The 19,416-nt window shown below is 41.1% G+C and overlaps 1 protein-coding gene across 5 annotated transcripts in view; it reads left to right on the top strand.

Annotated features, from left to right (window-relative positions):
- The window catches only part of CDC42SE2 (CDC42 small effector 2), a 75,024-nt gene that overhangs the window by 35,451 nt on the left and 20,157 nt on the right, over positions 1-19,416 (top strand). For 4 of the 5 annotated variants that reach the window (XM_063129453.1, XM_063129457.1, XM_063129458.1 and 1 more), the window contains exon 2: positions 16,466-16,784. In XM_063129453.1, the coding sequence (XP_062985523.1) occupies positions 16,731-16,784 (54 nt within the window). In that variant the 5' untranslated portion in view covers positions 16,466-16,730. Of the gene's footprint in view, positions 1-7,585; positions 7,632-16,465; positions 16,785-19,416 lie in introns of those variants that run through there. The other variant, XM_063129456.1, reaches the window with a different exon arrangement.

Raw genomic sequence — 19,416 nt, 5'->3', positions numbered from 1 at the left:
TCTCCTGTAATAAGGTTACTTTAAATTATTGTGTGCTGTTTCTCTCATAATAAAGCTATAATAACATAAGTCTTCATCCTAAAAATCTGCACCATACTATTCACCAATAAAGTGCCTGCTATTATTTAAAATCATATAAAATTTCATCATCAGAATCACTAAATATTGCCAGACTCCAGTTTATCATATCTTCAGCACCATAAAATCCAGCTTACCTGTGTGAGTTCCTATCATTTTGCCCTTGCTTTCCATTGATTTTGTTCCATATCTGAGTCTGTCTGTGTTTAAGTCTAGAAACTGAGATTCTATTCCTTGTTCCAGTTTGAACTTACTAGTTTTCTGGTTTGGGGCCTAACCCAGTGCCTTCTCAATGTGTTGGACTACAATTCCTATCATTCTGAGCCAGCATGGGGGAAGGTGCTTTAAATAAACCTAAAGAAACAAAAGAAGCATACAGGGGCAAAGTACTAAATAGTGGCTTGGTTTTTTTTATTTTTGTAGAGTAATAAAACACTAGAAGCTCATCTGTCTCCCAAAGGAATAATTAAAGCCGTATACAGGGAATGCATGAAACTCCATTCAACGATGAAATTGATTTCTGAAAAAGACTACATAGGTGCAAGGTGTTGAGATTAAAAATATTCCCCTCTGCTCCCTACACATATTTTCTTTCCAGTTGGTATAGCTTAACACAATAAAGTCACTTGAAAACAACTGAACTGTAGCACATGATTTTCTGGCCTTTCAGTACTTTTTATAGTTTTTCACTTCCTTTGTTATAATATAAGCTGTGCTACGCCAGAATGAGATATATTTTCCTCTGTTTTTACTTTGTCTGCTACTTTTTATGAAATCTTTTACTTCAAGCATCCATGCAATATGTGAGCTCCTCTAAGTAGGCAAACTTTTACTAAAAACCTTTTACTTTCCTTTTCTCTCCTCCCCCTTCAGCTCCCCTCCATGCTGGAGCAGATTTGGCTGTGCATGGGGGTGGGGGCTGTGTGGGGGGAGGGCAGCTGCAGCCTGAGATATCTTGCCACCTGTGGTGAGAACATGTGCTGCCGTTGCCACTGCCTCCTCTCTCTGCCACATAGTGTCCCTACCTGGCTGCGGGACTCTCACAAAAGCTTGCCCAGAATCCCCTGGGTCCTGTCAAAGGTCTTGTGAGACCCAAAGTTTATGTAAGGGGAAGTGGGGATGCACAGTGGGAGGGCTGCTGTTGCTCCAGGGAGTTCCACCTTCTTGTTGCGGTAAATGCCACAGCAGGAGAGTAGCTGCAGGGCTCTCCAGAGGCCCCCCCCCACTGCAGGCCCTCCTGGCGGGGGGAGCAGCACAAATTCACCACTCTGCCGCCTGATGCAGTCCCATCAGTCCTTGTAATGGTAGGCTCGGCCCTGGGAACGGGGAAATTTCTTCCACCAACAATTCCCTTCTAGTAACAGAATGAAGCCATTGGATACAACTCCTTATTTTTAAAAACGTTAAACCTTATCACTTCCAGAAATGACTTAGTCAGTACTCATTAATGGAGACACAAAAGTAACAGCCCATTAGTTATTTGCTTAATTTTCTTAATAATCTATTCACAGAGCTGAATTTATGACTTAGTTATTCCATGCTATTCAGAAGGAAATATTGGAGCAGGCAAATTAGAACTGAAATTTATTTATTTATTTATTTATTTATTTATTTATTACATTTCTATACCGCCCAATAGCCGAAGCTCTCTGGGCGGTTCACAAAAATTAAAATCATGGTAAGACAACCAACAGGTTAAAAGCACAAATACACAATGCAATATTTATAACAATATAAAAAGCACAACCAGAATAAAAACCACACAGCAAAATTGATATAAAATTAAAATACAGAGTTAAAACAGTAAAATTTAAATTTAAGTTAAAATTAAGTGTTAAAATACTGGGAGAATAAAAAGGTCTTCAGCTGGAAACTAGTATGTACCAACTTTAAATCTGAATTTCATAAACATAATAGAAATGGATGAAACTTTCAAAGAAAGCGGGGGGCCAGGCTTGATTTATGAACTCAATCTGTTATATTTTCTTAGACTGAAATGAAAAAACAGCATTTCAAAACTAAAACTAAAAAAATACATTAAAATATGACATTATCACCTATATGTCAGTTACACTATTTTTGAGGTGGGGGATTAACCAGCTAGATGGGTTTTTAAAAAAGTGTGTGTGTGTGTGTGTGTGTGTGTGTGTGTGTGTGTGTGTAATTCTACAAATTCTTTTAGTTAGCCGATCCCAATGAATGAAATCTTGAACGTAATCTTTGGGGCTACAGTCTCACTAAAAGTATAGCATTACTTGGCAAGGCAGAAATTGCCTACATCGAGATTTGCCCTTCCCCAATCCATAAATGATTAAAAATGAGGTCGTATATTTTAGAAATTCTAAATTGACTTTAATGATATAAAATTAAGGATGTGCAAACAAGAATGTTAGAATTCTCTCTCTCAGCCTTGTTTAAATACAGTGATCTGATATTGTAACTTGCAATACTGATTCCCTGGGACTTTGGGGAATATCCAGTTCTCAGTTCTTGCATAAGAGGGGTGGGTAATTTATGTCCATGGCCATGGCCAAATTTCAAAACCCCTCTACAAGCATTCAATTCAAACCTCTGACAAGAGTGATCTGTCTCTCTCCTAGCAACATGCTGAGTTGGTAGAAAGCTGAGGGGTGGGGAAGAAGAGGGATGGGTCTGCTCACTTTTGCCTCTGGCCAAACCTACCACTGGTATATGCCCCAGCCAGAGCAGATTGCCCTCAAAAGAAAAAAAAAGACCTCACCTGTTGTATAAAATGTATACATGTATAAGGGGGAGCAAATTTTGTGTTGGTGCTTATTTACAACTCAATAATGTAAGTTGGAAGTAAAAAAAGAAATCCCCTTCTAGTGCATATTTGATCATATATTACCCTTGTGTCACACCCAAACTTTACTTTGAAGATCATTAGTTTGCAAGTCCGTAAGCCAGGTGTACATATGTTATCTGTTGGGCTGCTTGGGTAAACAAACTTCAGGAGGTGAGAATGAGTAACATTACTTTTAATCCAAGAAAGCGATGCACAGTAACCAGTAAGGGAAACAGTTTTAAGAAAACTGCAGGGCAAAGAAGAAAACCCAAGAGTTTTTTTAAAAATCCAGCTTAGAGATTGCATTAATGTATATTTGCCTTCAAAGTATTCATAATGTTTATGTATTAAACCGTTTTCTTTAATGATGGGGTTGGTAATCATGTGTTCTGACATAAACATCTTGTCTCATTTCAGATGGGGCCAGCAGGATGGGGGTAGGGAGTCTTCTTTATGTTGTGCAGATCATACAGGATCTCCTTATAGTGAGGCTTTGGCTACCACTGTAACTCTCACAAAGCAACAAAAATCCAAAAATAACCACATTAGTTACAAGACCTTAAATAGTCATATGCCCTGTTAGCTGCAAGAGGAAGTGGTGTGGGAGTAACTGCAGTGTGATGTGTTTTTTAAAAATAATATATTTAATTTGTAATTTTAAAATGTATAAACTTTTAAATGATTATTTAATGTGGGGAAAGAGCTACATGCGTGATGCACTGGAGCACAGGAACCAGCCTTATTCAGGCAGTAGTGATAAGCCAGCAATGCAATATAGTTTTAATATACAGATTTAGAGTGAGCTATTTTTTAACAGTTATATCCAACATTTCAGCTGAAGAGTGTTGTATTCTGTAGCGGCTTATATAGGAGTATTTCCATGCTATTGCTGTATCTCTGACCCCTGATGATAGAAAGATGATTCAGAACTCTTTGGCACTTTGAGCCTGCACTAGTATTAGAAGGTATGAATGGGATAGAGGGAGGTGACACGGAGTGTACAAGACTGTGCATTGCAGCCTGCCAGGTCCTTAAAAAGCCACCAGTTTTGCAGACTGTTTGGCCTAGATCAGTGATCTTCAACTGGTGGGTCATGACCTAAAAGTGGGTCATGAGATCAGTCCAGATGGGTTGCGGCAAAGCTGTTGCCACCATGTTGGGAAATTGCAAAATTGTGCAAGGGGGTCCCATGTTGCAGGTTGGGAGTCTGAGGTAAGTCTCAGGTCTGGACCAGTTGAAGACCACTGGCCTAGATGGGGGAAGACTTTAGGCCAGCCTTCTCCTGGTGCCCTCCAAATGTGTTGAACTACAATTCCCAGAACCTCCCAGTCAGCTGCTTTAGACTAACATACAGGGGGATTTATACGTTGTTGCAATGGCACAGTAGCTACACACACTGCTATGATAACATCTAGAAGTGGCTGAAGTAAAACTGCATGACTCCTTCCCACGCTAGCATCACCTGACCTCTAGGGAGTGATATTGTTGTAGGAGCGATCTAATTCTTGGAATATTTTTTCTGATATATCTCAGACCCTGAGTGGAGTTTAAATCGTGACACCCCCACACAGCGGCTTCGGCTATTGGGCGGTATAAAAATGTAATAAATAAATAAATAAAATAAATAGTATAAAAGCTGCCACTGAGCAGTGATATCCATATATGATATTGGGCCTCCACAGGTTCAAGAAACAAAAACACACATTCATGCATGCACAGATGGATAACAACCCTACAAGAGAAGTCTCTCTCTCTCTCTCTCTCTCTTTCTCTCTCTCACACACACAAACACACACGCACACACACACACACACGCACAGCCATGATGGTAGTCTTGACCTGACTTCATTTCCTTGACTGGTAGAACATGAGTGTCCCACTGATTCAGTCTCCACTAGTCCCACACACAAAAAGGGGAGTTGGGAACAAGAAGCTGAAATTTAGTAGATCAGTCCGGGCCTTAGCAACTCTTCAAAATGCATGGGCCTAAGCCCGTGCAATAGTGAAAGACAGAGTGCTCCCCACATAGCTGCAGAGTATGTGCATGTGTGTACTTACACACATAAATGTTACTAAACACAAATAAAAGAGGAGTTTTAAAAACTGAAGAAAACTATCTAAAATGAGAAGTGAGATAGAATGTCTTGCCTCTGGCTGTACATACATCTAGATATTAATGGAGGGGTGTGGGCTGCAGCCACAAGGTAGACTTTCCTATACAACAGTGATAGCATACAAAATGGCTCATGGATGGATGGGATAGGGTGAGCTATACATAAAATTAACAGTATGTCAAGGGTAATCACTGTGTTGATGTGGATGTTGCCTGATTCTAATTGCCAGGCAACTACCATTGCTGAACATGTAAGGAAAATTCTACCATTGTGGAAGGGAGAGTAGAGCTCATGAGAAGATACTTTTTTTCTAGATCACCACAAGCTAGTGAATTTTATACAGTAAAATGGTTTTTTCATGCATCGAGAGTTATTTTGGGATTAAGCTAAATCAAGGCCTCTTAGAGGAAAGTGTTGACTGCTTCAAATTTTCTAGCATTGCACTATGTGTTGAAAGTATTGGAGAGGAACGAAAATAAGTATAGAGAAGCATATCATCTCAAGTAGTTTGCATATCTCAAGCAGTGAATTAAATATTTAACATTGTTGCCAGAAGAAACACTTAAATCCTGGCATAGAAAAATACCACTGCAAACACAGGAGCCTGGATGCTAGGTTTCTCTGTAAGAAAAAATAGCAATCCATGTGCATCATTAGGACCATATCTAACTACAGAAAGAGAAAAATATCCACCCACCAGATCATTTGAATTAAATACCTACATTTATTTACCTCCTAGAATGTGTATTAAAATATATACTTCCAAGTTATCTGCCCCATTAACCATATTCAGATGTTAAGTGTAAAGAGACGGAGGCATTGCAGTGCAGTCCTAAGCAGGTTTACTCAGATGCCCCCTACAGGTTATTAAAACTTCCTAACAAGTGTGGCTAAGATGGCAACCTTAAAGTACAATCCTATACATGTTCACTAAAATATGTCCCAATGTTGGTCTTACTCCCTGCTAAGTAGGTATAGGATTGCAGCCTTAGCATCACTTTGAATGCAACAACATTCCTCTTGCATTTGCTTCAGTGATTGCAGAATATATATTAAGTCATACTTAAGCAGGGACCTGCCACCGCAGACACCTCCCTCCCAATCTGCCAGCCTGCCCACCTACTTTTCTTGGCACACATATGTGCACGTGCCTTAACAACACGTCAGCGTGTGTGCCCACCTCCACAACATACTGCCTGTGAGGTGTTTCCGCCTTCAAGTGCCACACAGTGTCTGCACATCAGGCAAAGTATCGTGAGAAGTACCAGAAGTTTGCAATATTTTGCCCAACCTTGTGCAAGCACTGCCCGACTCTTGAAAGTAGAAACACTTTATGAGCAGCATGCTGGGGAGGTGGGTACATGTACATGCGCAAAAAGAAGTTGGCCAGCCAGCTGTGTTGGGAGGTGCTCAAGTGGAGCATGAGGAGAGGTGCGTGGGCGAGGGAGTGAGCAGCTGTTTCTTGGTCCTGCTGGCTACCTGCGTGGCCGGCCAACCCACCCACCGTGCATGCAGCCAGCCAGCAGGACCAAAACGTGGTGGACTCTTTGGGAGGGAGAGAATGCTGTTCTTCCCATACTCTGCCACCTGCTTCATGGTAGGGCCGGCCCTAAGTCAGACCCAATGCTAACAGGGTATGCTGTCAGAATATTATAAACAGGCCCATGACAGAAGATGTTACTTACACACTCCCTTTGTTCACACTGTGGCAAGCTAGCTAGAGGGAGCAAATGAAATAATATAAGTAGGATTGCTTCTGCTGAAGATGCTTTGGAATGACCAGCCTCCTTGTGCTTATTAAACTTTTCCATCTTTCAGACAGAATGTAGGACAAACAGAATGTAGGGCATTTTCACAAGTGTTTTTTTAAGGTCTGGAATGTGTTACATGTTAATATAATAGAGAAAACAGAAGAGAACCTTTCAAAATATAATGAACTGTGAAGCCTATGCCAACCTTTAATTTTATTTCTAAAATGCAGGAATGCAAATATGCCATATGACTTAACCTAATGCCCTATGTACCCTCTCTGTCCTGCACTTCAGAACGATTTTCTCTGAAGTTGTGGATGGTGTTACCTCTTCCCCATGCAAACGAGAACACCACTTTCTGCTTGGAAGTGCCTTCTAGCCCACTGTCTTTATAACTAGCACTTCAAAAGTACGTGCTTAAAATCATGGAAACATGCTTGCCTTCCAGACCCACTATTAATCCCAAGAGGTTGGTTGGTGCACAGTTGTTTGTGACAAAAGTACATATTTCTCCTCCTCTTCTTCTTCCTGAGATTGCATCCCTCTCTATTTGAAAATAACTTAACACTTTCAGTTTATATTAGAGACCTACCAAAATCCAACTGGCAGGTTTGCACATAATGCCTCTTCTACCTCTGCAATACACTTTTTTGTTTCTTTTCTGAAAACACTACGCTGAGCTTAGACAAGAGAGACATGGGGGAGACAGAAACCTTAAGTTCAAATGATGCATTCGCTAGCACCTGCAGTCCTCTTCCTTTAGGTTTCTGTGCTCTTTATCTGTTCCTCCCAACACTGAAACAGGCCAATTACCACATTTCCTGTCTGAGGTTGCAGCAGAGAAGTGAGGCAGCCAGAAGGCAAGAAACGTTGACCCTTAAAGTAAGCCTGCTAAATATTTTTAAATGGGGAATTTTGTTCTTCAGTGGTAATTACTGAGGAATTTCATTCCAATGTATATTTCAAGCTGTCTTTATATTCAGATTGAAGCTCATGAGAGACACATGGCTCTTGATAAAAAGCTTGTTTTCTCAGTTTCTTATTTTGGGTTATGAGAGTTTGATAACATTCATAATACAAATTAAGCGTGTACGGCCACTTCAGAGCCATCCTGGCTCCACTTACTTCTCCTTGCTTAAGATTTATAGCTGATATGTAACAGTTTTTTCAATTAGTAAATTTGCTCTCCACGTTATGGAAATTCATTAAGAGATTGATTTTAAGAATGAAAAATTACTGTACTTGAGAGACAGCATTATCTCTGCATAAGGGGTTTAAATAGAAGGATCCCTCACTGACGCAGCACAGCTCATGTCATCCTTCCTCAATTTGACACTCTCCAGATATGTTGGACTGCAAGTCCCATCATTCCCAGCCAGCATGGCCAATGGTTAATGAAGTGGGGATGAATTTCAGTTGTGAATGGTCCACCTATCCCCTCCCCACACACAACTTGTCAGACCACTGTAGGTTCTGGGGAACATTGCAGTGATGGACTTCACCAGTCATCAGAAGATGTCATGAGCGAGAGATGGGAAACTGGGCTACTTAAGGCAGTTTCCTGGACTCTGCAGCATTGTGTCCATTCCCCCTTTTTGTAGTGGATTATGTGAGTGAGCCAGGTTGCCTTTTACAGGGGCCCTGCTAAATCGGCCATGCCTGGACATGTTTTTCCTTTCCCCAAGTCACCACCTTCTCTGTCTTATGATTTAACTGATTGGTTATGCTATTTGTTCATCAAAACTCGGGCAGCTGGGCCATTAATAGGGAGAAGGAGCAATTTAGAGAACAAATAGGTGAGAGGGGGCACTCCCAATTTATTGGGCTCCATTAGGGGATTAGGAGAAGTTAACATCTCTTGCAGGGTGGACAACATGGTATTCAGGTTGCAGTGTCTGGGTGGCAGCTGTTTGGTGACGCTCTGCTCTCACTCATAGAGAGGACAGGCCTGCCCATGAAAACTATCTTCACCACTGTTAGGCCCAGGGAGACAGTTGTGGCAGGACAGCCAAGCCAATCTTCCCCAGCACAGAGAGCATATATGCAGCTTTCCTCATCACTGGACTGTTGAATTGTGTTTCTCATGCTAATAAACTCTATGGCTTATTTAATCCCAGCAGGGTGTCCTGTTCCTCTGTTTCTTGCCATCCCCCATGTAACAATAAATTTGATAGTTTCAGTATGAGCGGCTAAGCCATTAGACTTGATGAATGTTTGTTGCCAACTCCTTGGTGAGCTTTGGGTCTTAGCCAGGTAGTGCCTGTTTAGAGGTTCTGTTTGTCTTTATTATTATTATTATTATTATTATTATTATTATTATTTATTTATATAGCACCATCAATGTACATGGTGCTGTACAGATTACACAGTAAATAGCAAGACCCTGCCGCATAGGCTTACAATCTAATAAAGTTGTAGTAAACAGTAAGGAGGGAAAGAGAATGCAAACAGGCACAGGGAAGTGTAAACAGGCACCGGGTAGGGTGAGGCTAACAGTATAGAGTCAGAACAAACTCAATATTTAAAAACTATAGGGAAAAGAAAAGTTTTTAGCTGAGTTTTAAAAGCTGTGATTGAGTTGGTAGTTCTCAAGTGTTCTGGAAGAGCATTCCAGGCATAAGGGGCAGCAGAAGAAAAAGGACGAAGCCGAGTAAGGGAAGTGGAGGTCCTTGGGCAGGCGAGAAGCGTGGCATCAGAGGAGCGGAGAGCACGAGCGGGGCAATAGTGTGAGATGAGAGAGGAGAGATAGGCAGGAGCTAGACCGTGAAAAGCTTTGAAGGTCAGCAGGAGAAGTTTATATTGGATTCTGGAGTGAATTGGAAGCCAATGAAGAGATTTCAGAAGTGGAGCCCTACATGCCCTACATGCAGAAAGTGGGATTTGCATGCTTGAGCTGCACTTTTTCAAGCTAACATGCCAATAGAAATTCGAACATATAGAGTGGTGCCAGTTCACATAACCACTGTGTGCCACAAATTTGCCAGCAGCCCTTTGCACTCCTGATGTACTAAAATGAGGGCTGCAAACAACTGTGAATTGGCTCTTGTCTTCTTATACTCTCCAACTAATACCATAAACCTGAATGTGCATTTATACCAGTTGGAGAGACTCTCCTCTTTGTCCCGGTATCAGAAGTACAATGTGGAAGCATGCCTTCTCAGTAGCTGTCCCCGTGGTTGTAGAATGTCCTGCCAAGGGAGGCATGTCTTGCCCCCTCTTTGATAGTTTTTCACTGCCTAATGAAGACCCTATTTTTAACACCAATTGGCCTGCCCATTAATGAAGTTGTTATGCTCCTAGGCATTTCTTATTGAGTATTTCATCAGCTGTTAGGATTGAATTCAGACTATTCTATTTCAGAGAGTGTAACCTCCACAGGTACAAAGGCATACAGGAATGAATCAATATACATGCCCCCCTCCCATAGTCACATGTGACCTTCCAGGTAGCTTTAGTAAGTGTCAGGTAATTATCTTTACACTGCACCAACTTTCTGTTGACATACTAATAATGAAACATCACTCTGCGTAATTATTTATCTATATGCATAGAAGCACATGTGCTCAGGAATATAAAAGGAACACACAAAAAATTAAGAACACATCAGTGAGGCTAATACTCTGACTACTCCAGCAGTGGCCCAACACACTACGGTCACGATTGATACCACGATTGAAGGTATGTGCACCGTCGTTTAGCGGAACATATTCCAGTGAAATGAGAAAATATGAATAATGTACTGACGAAACTCCACCTACTTGTCACCAAACTGCTATGCTTACAAGAGGCAAGTGGCACAACTAAGCGGCAGCATTTGTAAAGTTGATATGACCATGACGGTTGAAACAACAAATAAACAAACTAAGCGGTGTAAATAAACAGTTATTGTACATGATTCCTTTCCATGTGATCCGGGAGGAGCAAATGTGATTGACAGAAAAAATATGACTGAAATGTCTCAGGACCAGAAGGGGCTCCAGTACAAATTAGCCCAAAATAAGTTGCAGATACTTCCCACTTGAATCCATGGGAACTGGATCCCATTAAGTTATAAATGAGTCATAGTCAGCTTATGTAGCTTGGATCCAACCCATTTTGTCCTGGTTGATTGGCTTAATTGTGTGTTGTTTTAATAATGTTGTTAGTTGCCTTAAGAATATAGGAAGAGCCCTGCTGGATTAAACCAAAGGCCTAACTCGTCCCGCATCTTGTCTCCCATAGTGGCCAACCAGAAGCCTGTGAAAAGCCCAATGCAGGGCATGAGAGTAATAGCCCTTTGTTTCCAGTGATTTGTTTTCATAGGCAGGATGCCTTTGAACCTGGAGATAGTATATCACCATTTTGACTAGTATAGTGTTATCCTCCATAATTTGTGTAATCTCCTTTTAAAACCATCTAAGTTGGTAACTGTCACCACATCTTGTGATAGTGAATTCCGTACTTTAATTATGTGTTGAAGTAAATAAATAAGGGGTGGTAGAGGCATTAAACATACACATATTTAGCTTATCCGGAACTTGAAAGCTTGCACACTGTTTTGTGATGTTTTGGTAAGTCCTAAGAAAGGTATTGTCCAACTGTGGATATTGGAATCTTTTCTAATGGACCAGTATAACTATATTTGCTTCTTATATAGCGTAAGTACCAAAAGAAAGTGTGTAAACTTGATGTTGAACCATTCCTTATTGTTCAGTAGAGGAAAAGGTTTTGAAATCTGATCTATATTGACTCCCTTCCTTCCTTCCTTCCTTCCCCTGCCCTATCCCTCTATTATTCTTGGTTTTAATCTATAGGAGACAGGTAAATTGCCAATGTTAAGAGCAGGCAACAGCACAGTTTTAACGGGGAAATAATGTGTATTTCAACCTTGATTCTCCTTCTGTTAAATGGGAGTAATAGTCCTCTACCTCAAATCACATACAGTTATGGATGAACAAGATATGAAAATATCTCCAACCATGTGCTTTAGTACTGACTGTAAATCTAAGTTGTTAATACATTCTTCACACAGGCTAATAAGGTTAAGGATATAATATGTTTAAAAATGCACTGTTAGGGTTCTCATTTTACTTAGAATGCTATTGCTGAAATATGTAACAGTAAAACTGTATCCAATTAAAAATATCAGTCGTCTTTAAGAGGATAATCTAGTGGGCCTTCATTAATCTGAGAAGTCTAGACAGGCAAGTACTGCCCTTACAGTCTTGCTCTTCTAATTCTGTTGCACTTTCCAACGTTTATTAATAATTATACTTTTTGTTTAGGATGCTCAGTACCTTTTTAGATTTATGAACACTGTAAATAATGCATATCTCTTTAAATCTTCCGATGTGGCAGGAAACATGGTAGTACAAGCACTCACACCTGTTCTGTCTTGGGCCCTGTTGCCCACTTGCCTCCTCTAGTTGCTATGTGACCTACCTAGAGCCCTGATCATTTAACAGCAGGTCAGGAAAAGGCAAAACAACTACAGGGCCGGACAGGAGAAACCAATGTGGCCTCCAGTGATTAAAATGCATATGCACATATCCTCCAGCTTCAGCCTGGCAGGCCTTAGCAGGTATTTTTACTTCTTTAATAAGTTCTTCCTAAACTGATCACTATTCTTCTCTACTGAAAGAGCACCCACTTAGCTCTTAGAAAGTAAAAGAACTAGAATAAGACCACTATTGCTCCTGCAGTAATGCCCCAGCATTTCAAAACATTTTCTTTATGTTTCATTGATTTTTACTTCTTCAAAGCTATTTATTTATTTATTGCATTTATTCCTCCAAGGAACCCAAGGCTGCATACATAATCCTCCTCTCTATTTTATCCTCACAACAACAACTCTGAAGTATATTGGGCTGAGAGTCTGTGACTGGCCCAGAGTCACCTAGTGGGTTTCCATGGCCAAGTGGAAAATAGAAACCAGATCTCAAGGCTTTTCCATGCCAGGACTGCCCATGCAGCTGTCTACACATGGGGAAAGCCCTGCAGTGGCTGTGGATCTGTGCCCCATTGGTTAAACAGCACTATGTTTTGAAAAAAAATGGTGATTTACCCCAACTTTTTCAAAGGGAGCAACATCAACATGGCACTTCTGCCATGTAACATCGCTCCATGGCCAATCTGGGGGCAATTTAGGAGCAGAGCTTGGTGGAAAGTGACCAGCTATTGGTTGCCTTCCACCATGAAAAGGGTGGGTGGCTCCAGGACCTAGATGGCCACCCAGAAACCTCCTGCTCCATTCTCAGTGTTGGGATTATCCGACGCCCCGGGAGAGAGAAAGAGCAGGGTTGAGAAGGGAGGCAGCGCCAACCTGGCACCGTGAAGACTGATCACACCACACCATTTTCTTTTCAGGCCTTGCTTTCCAATTCGTCGTGCATATATAGTGCAGGCTGAAAATACTATCCCTAGTATTAGGAGGCAATGCTAAATCTTGTGTCCCATTGATCTATAAATCTTTCAGTGGTATGGCCTTGTTTTTGAGGAAAAGAACATACTTTTGTAAGTTGCCTGTAAAATATTAGAGATACCTACTTTTGGGGGTGATCCTATTTTGGGGGGCTCACAGTATATTAGAGAGACCTACTTTGGTGGGGAGGACCTATTTTCCTGAAACCATGATACCTAAAGTTATTTTGTGGCAGGGCAGGACGAGCGAAAAAGTAAGAAGGACACACCGAAAAGGCAATTGCAGCCCAGTCAAACCTTTTTCCAGCATACGAGTTTAATATCCCAACTGCATTATTTCAGAGGGAATCAGATATTCCATAGAATAGCATAATCAGCTACTCAGTTGAAGCTTTACATGGGCCAGTTTGCCCCTATTATTTGCAACCCCTCTTCTTCCCCATCTGTGTCCCAAAAAGGACAGCTACCTTCGTTTCACTTGCTTCATTTCACTTACTCAGAACCAGAAAAATTTCAAGCTACTGCTTCCTTCCTGGGAACTACTTAATATCTCCTTTTCCAAAAACAATAAAGATTAATTTTTAACTAGAGGAACTTGCTGTACTGTCACATGATCATTGCTTGAGATCTGATAATAATTATATGCCAGACCCAGGTTAATTATATGCCATGTAATAACCCTGTGTTTTTTATTGTACTATTTATACAGGAAATTCTAAGCACAAATTGGAGTGCCCAGTCTGCAGGTGTTTGGACCTGCAAATGGAAATACACACAAGGGCAGGCAGAGTTTCCAGCTCTTGGTTGAGTCGGATCAACACCTTTGATCCATTCACCAGAAGGAAACTGCAGTCTGGGCCAAGACAGAAAAGTGGCTTACCATACACAGTTGTGTGATTTGGCCCTCAGCCTCCTGAAGTCTGCCTAATGCTAATTCAATGAGGAGACAGGCATAGGCTTTCTTTACATCCAGTGTGAACTGACTGAGTCCACTTCTTAGAGGGAAATGAAATAAACAAAAGCTTTCCCAGCCACTGTGACATAAAATGCCCCTAGACTTCAAAACTGCATGTAGTCTTATGCGGTTCAGCAGGAGATTTGTGTAGTTTCCTTCCCCTTTCCTCACAGCAGAAGCTTGGGCAGTTTTCTCCTCTCTCTCTCTCTCTCTCTCTCTCTCATACACACACACACACACACACCTGGTTCAGATGACACCCACAGGACATTGTGGTTTAATGCCTGTTTGGTGCATTCTCTTCCCCTTCCTATTGTTTTATTATGATTTTATTAGAATGTAAGCCTATGCGGCAGGGTTTTGCTATTTTATTGTTTTACTCTGTACAGCACCATGTACATTGATGGCGCTATATAAATAAATAATAATAATAATTAGTCCGGGAGAGGCTGTAGCATGTGCCATCTGCCATTATGGATATGCAACCTTGTGGCTTTTCATACGAACCCAGCTGGGGAGGGTTAAACAACCCCCTCATAACCCTAGAAAGACCAGATTCACACAACATGACAAGTCATGGCAACCCCCGGTTGGGGGTGGGTGGGTTGCATATTCATAATGGTGGCCAGCATGCTTTAAAGCTCTAAGATGGTAAATTAACACACAGTGGGCTGTATTGTCATGTAAACTGGCCCATTCTCAAGCAATCAGGAAAAAAACATTTCCATGTATGTGTGGGGTGGAAATTATTGCTCCACCCAGATTTCTGTTCATATGTGAATGTTAGGTATAATTTCTCCTCTCTTACTTGACAATATAAGCACTTCAGTATGCTTCATTGTAGTACATTGCCCTCTGTTGTCACATAGATTATGCCTTTTTGGGAAAGGGAGAGGAAAAATGGAGTTTTGAGAAGGTACCCCTTCCACTTGAGAATGACGGATTTTGAGTAAATGACATGTAGAGACCCAAAACAAAATACTGTGTATCCCGCAACTCCTAATAGGAGTTCGGTTTTAAGTTTTCTGTCCCAGGTTTGTGATACTTTCAATCACTGTGCTACATAGTGCTGAAGGGCGCAGAGTAAGGGCCAGCTGCCTGCCCCAAAACAAGAGTATGCATATGGATGTAGGGAAGGATTTGGGGGAGTGGGCGGAAAGAACATCTTTCCCCGTTCCTCCTTCATGTAATTTCCCTTATAGTTTAGAAATGACCGTTGTTGTTGTTTTAAAAAAAACCTCCCCCTGCAGGATACCACAAGCTGTCAGGGGCTTAAACAAGCCAGTCCCCACCTCCCTTTTTTCCATCGAATATCTTCAACATTTCATGTTTCAGATGTACTAAATATTCTGTAGCTCTTGGAAGGCACTGAGCATAGGTCTTTGTTGGGCTGTTTTGTTGTTCAAATTTACAAATTAATATAAACCTCTGCAAACTAGGAGTTCACCAGGTTTTCAGAAGAGATTACCTTGTTTTCTGATGGCCCGGTTGGTTTCCAAACTGCTAGGTGCAGGGTTACCCATGTTCAGTATTAGAAGGAATTTTGAGATTATATCAGTTTACAAAGGGCTGCTATATCTTTCTGTGTAATATGTTTTGACCTTGATATACAAATGTAAGACTGCGAGAATAGGTAATATGTTACCTTGCCAAAGTAAAAGCACTAGGAAAATGCTTCATTACCCTTTCAAAGTATAACAGTTATATAGTTTCAGGTTAGAGATTAACTAGCCTTCAGTTTCACAAAAGAATGGATGGAATCTTGCATGTGTCGGTTTTTCCACTCCAGGAGCTTAAAACCTTTTAAGGTAACAGTTCATACTTCAATTATTATTTTCCACTTTGAAAACACTATTTCTTAGAGCAGCAGGGTAAAAGTAGTAAATTATATTAGTCTGACAGTGTGTGAGTTTGTACACCACCAGGTTGTTGAAGCACACTTAAGTGAGCTTGGGTTATTTAACAGGCTGGCAACATGAACAAAGGTGCTCTGGAAGCGTACCCTGTCAGAACGTTAACGTCGCTAAGAAGTAGGGGTTTCTTTCAAGGAGCTGGAAGAACTGCATTGCCCTGCCGCATTGTGATGCCATATAGAAAATGTTCAAATGAAATGTTATTATGGATAAGCAGTGTAAAGGGCATACTTCAATTCTCTGCATTTTGAGATTTATTCCTTACTGACTTCTTTGTAGAGAAAAAAATAAGCCATTTCTGTGTGATGTATACTGTTGTGAAATCTAGAATGTTCTGTAAATAGAACCTACTAAGTATTAACCAACAGAATTTTAACAAAGTATTTCAGAAATTACGTAACAGGCAGTGTGACACTTTTTTTTTTGGTCTTTTTTTTGTCTTTTCCTAGGTTACTGCTTGGAAGCCAATACCTGAAGGAAAACAACATTTTTGTGATGCCGGGGTCAATATCTTGAAAGAGAAAACAGAGAAAAGAACTGCTTTGATACCAACCTGAGCTGCGTTTACAGAGAGAAACTTAAGGACAGGTTTCGTTTTCCCCCTGTGGGAACCGTGAACATTAACGAACTACTAGTAGAAGATAGTGTCTTACGGATTTGGGGCTTTGCATCTTGCTCCTAACGTTGATATTGCACTTTGAACTATTAACAAACATGAGTGAGTTCTGGTTGTGTTTCAACTGCTGTATTGCAGAACAGCCTCAGCCTGTAAGTATGAATCTTAATTTCTTTTCAGAGTTTAATTATTTTTGTTAACATTTATATTTGTTCACTGTTCATTGTTTTTCTTTTGTGCTTTAGTACATGGCTCATAAAATTGTGTCTAGTGGGTTGTAGAAGCAGTCGAATTGTTGGCTTTTGAGCAGTATGCCTTTGAGACTAATTATACCCACATTCTGCTACTGACAAGAAACTAGTCCCTTTTGGTGTTTCTGGTTGGATTTAAGGCAGCCTTCTGATGTGCCAGATAAACCTCCCTGAGAAGAAAATTCCAGAGCCGGGTGTCACCACTGAAAAAGGTCACCTCTCTAGCTGCCATTTGCTTCTCCTCTGATGGCACTGGTACCCAGAGAAGGCCTCTGAGGGAGATACTAATACACAGGCAAGCTCATATGGAAGAAGACAGCTCTTACCTCCTTCCTCCCTCAAATTTATCTGTTAAGGAACTCATTAGATCGCAGGTTAAACAAGTAACTGAAAGCTTAGATTTGAACTGACTTGGGGGTAGTCTGAAATATTTGCATAAACCAAAACTTAACTACATTGCTGTGACTGTCAAGGAATGTAATTTTGCAGATCCTGACAAGAAATATTCTAAAAATGACAGTAATATTAATAGTTGTTGGACAAGGTACTCCTCCAGAGTTCAGACTGTAAATGTGACCAAATGCCAGCTTTAATGAAGAGAATTTGGGAGTGTTTCATATCTTGAATGCCACACTGGGGAATTAATGCACTCTTTTAAAGGAGAATGAAAGTTTTAAAAGTATTTGACTTAAATACTCAAGAGTATGCTGTTGCCCATTGGCCATGCTGGCTGGATATGATGGAAGTTGTAGTCTAACACATTTGGAGGGCACCATGTTTGGGAAGGTTGATCTACTGTTTCAAATCAATCATTTTAATGCATTGTTCGTTTGTTTATTAAAGGCATCATAATCCACCTTTCAGGACACATTGGGTAGTATGGACCTTGCGTGGGTAGTCTAGGGAAGCCGGAGGCCGGATATGCATGGCCCCTATCACTGGTGACTGCAGTGTAGCACTTCCAGGTGGAAGAGCTGCATGAGTGGAAATGCTTGTTCCTGGAAGGGACCTGCCCCTTCTGGAAATGAGCATTTCTGCTTGTGCAGCACATCCTCCAGGAAGTGCTACATTGCAGCTGCCCACCCACGTGGCGCTGCCACCTGCCCTGGGCGACATGCACAAGGAGTGGGCTGTATATGACCCATTGCCCTCCCAAGGTGGTTTGGAAACAAAATGTTAAAAATATAAACAACTTCATAAATAAAAATATAAACAACTTCAATAAATAAGCAACAAAGTCCAGTTTTAGGCCATTAATAAAGCCAGCAACAGCCGCAAGTCATGAAAACCTGCTCAGAAAAATCCAAAATCAGCAATATATACACAGTGCAAGATGCAACCATTTGTATCAGAATCTGCAAGTGGGATAGCTCTTGTTGAACTGCAGCATAAATGTTGTGGTAACCTCTCTGTGTTTTCTGTACTTGGCATTTATATAACACTTCAGCATTCAAGAGAATTGCCTGGGACACTTTTGCAAATTCTTGGCAGGGACAAGAATTGAATGAGGGACTTTCTGACTGATTGTGCAATCTGGTTATTTGCCACTACATCACCCCAGCTCTTGCTTTTATCTATCCATTGAAATGTGTGTTGTACATGACTATAGTTATAGAGCAGCCTTCCCCAGCCTGGCACCCTCCAAATGTGTTGGACTACAACTCCCATCATCCCAAGACAGTTGCCACACTGGTTTATAGAATATTTGATGTTTGCTAGTAATATAATTCAGTTAAGCTTAAACAGCTTGGACACACCAATGTTAAACCATTTATTTTGCAAACATCATGTCTGTATGTTCTCACTGTTTTGCTAACACTTTCATCTGCAGTTAATGAAATGGCATTAAGATCACACTGACTGCTGTGTTTCTAAGAGCTTGCAGTAGTTGGAGTTTTGGCGGGGCCTGCTAAAGATACTTTGCTGCCTTGAGCCAAACCAGCAAGCCCAAGTGAAGGTGCCTAGTACCCAAGACCAACCAAGTTACTTTGGCACCTGAGACAGAAAATCCCAGAAGTGCCCCTCCCTGGGAGTAAAAGCACAATAAAAATATATAAAATGTTTATTTTTATATCCACGGCCACTCCTAGAAAGATCCTTGCTGTCTTGTGGTAGCAATAGGCTGGTGGGTAGAGAAGAGGGTGCAAGGTGGGTGAGCATCCAAGATGTACACAAAAAGGGAGAGGAGTCTCAGGATGCTATAGAAAGGTTTATTATACAAAAGCCCATTATTAATACAATGGGCTTTTGTATAATAAACCTTTCTATAGGATCCTGAGACTTCTCTCCCTCTTGGGGTAGAGAAGGCATCTGATGGCAACAGAAGGCGGCAAACGTGATGGTGGTAGCAATGGTGTTGAGGGGGGAGTACGAAAATGCCCAGTGGCTGCCAGTAAACAAAATGGTAGGGGGCTTCTGTAGGCGGGCAAGGCAGGCTCTGATCCGTTGTTCCTCCCGATCCACCACTTGAAAGAGAGCTCTGTGTGGTTCATTGGAGTGCTGGGCCTGAGATTTGGTAATGAAAATTGGACTG

This window comes from Elgaria multicarinata, chromosome 6, assembly GCF_023053635.1.
Source record: "Elgaria multicarinata webbii isolate HBS135686 ecotype San Diego chromosome 6, rElgMul1.1.pri, whole genome shotgun sequence".
Taxonomy (NCBI): Eukaryota; Metazoa; Chordata; class Lepidosauria; order Squamata; family Anguidae; genus Elgaria; species Elgaria multicarinata.
Note: the sequence above shows the minus strand (reverse complement) of the source record. Positions and strands in the feature narration are given on the sequence as shown.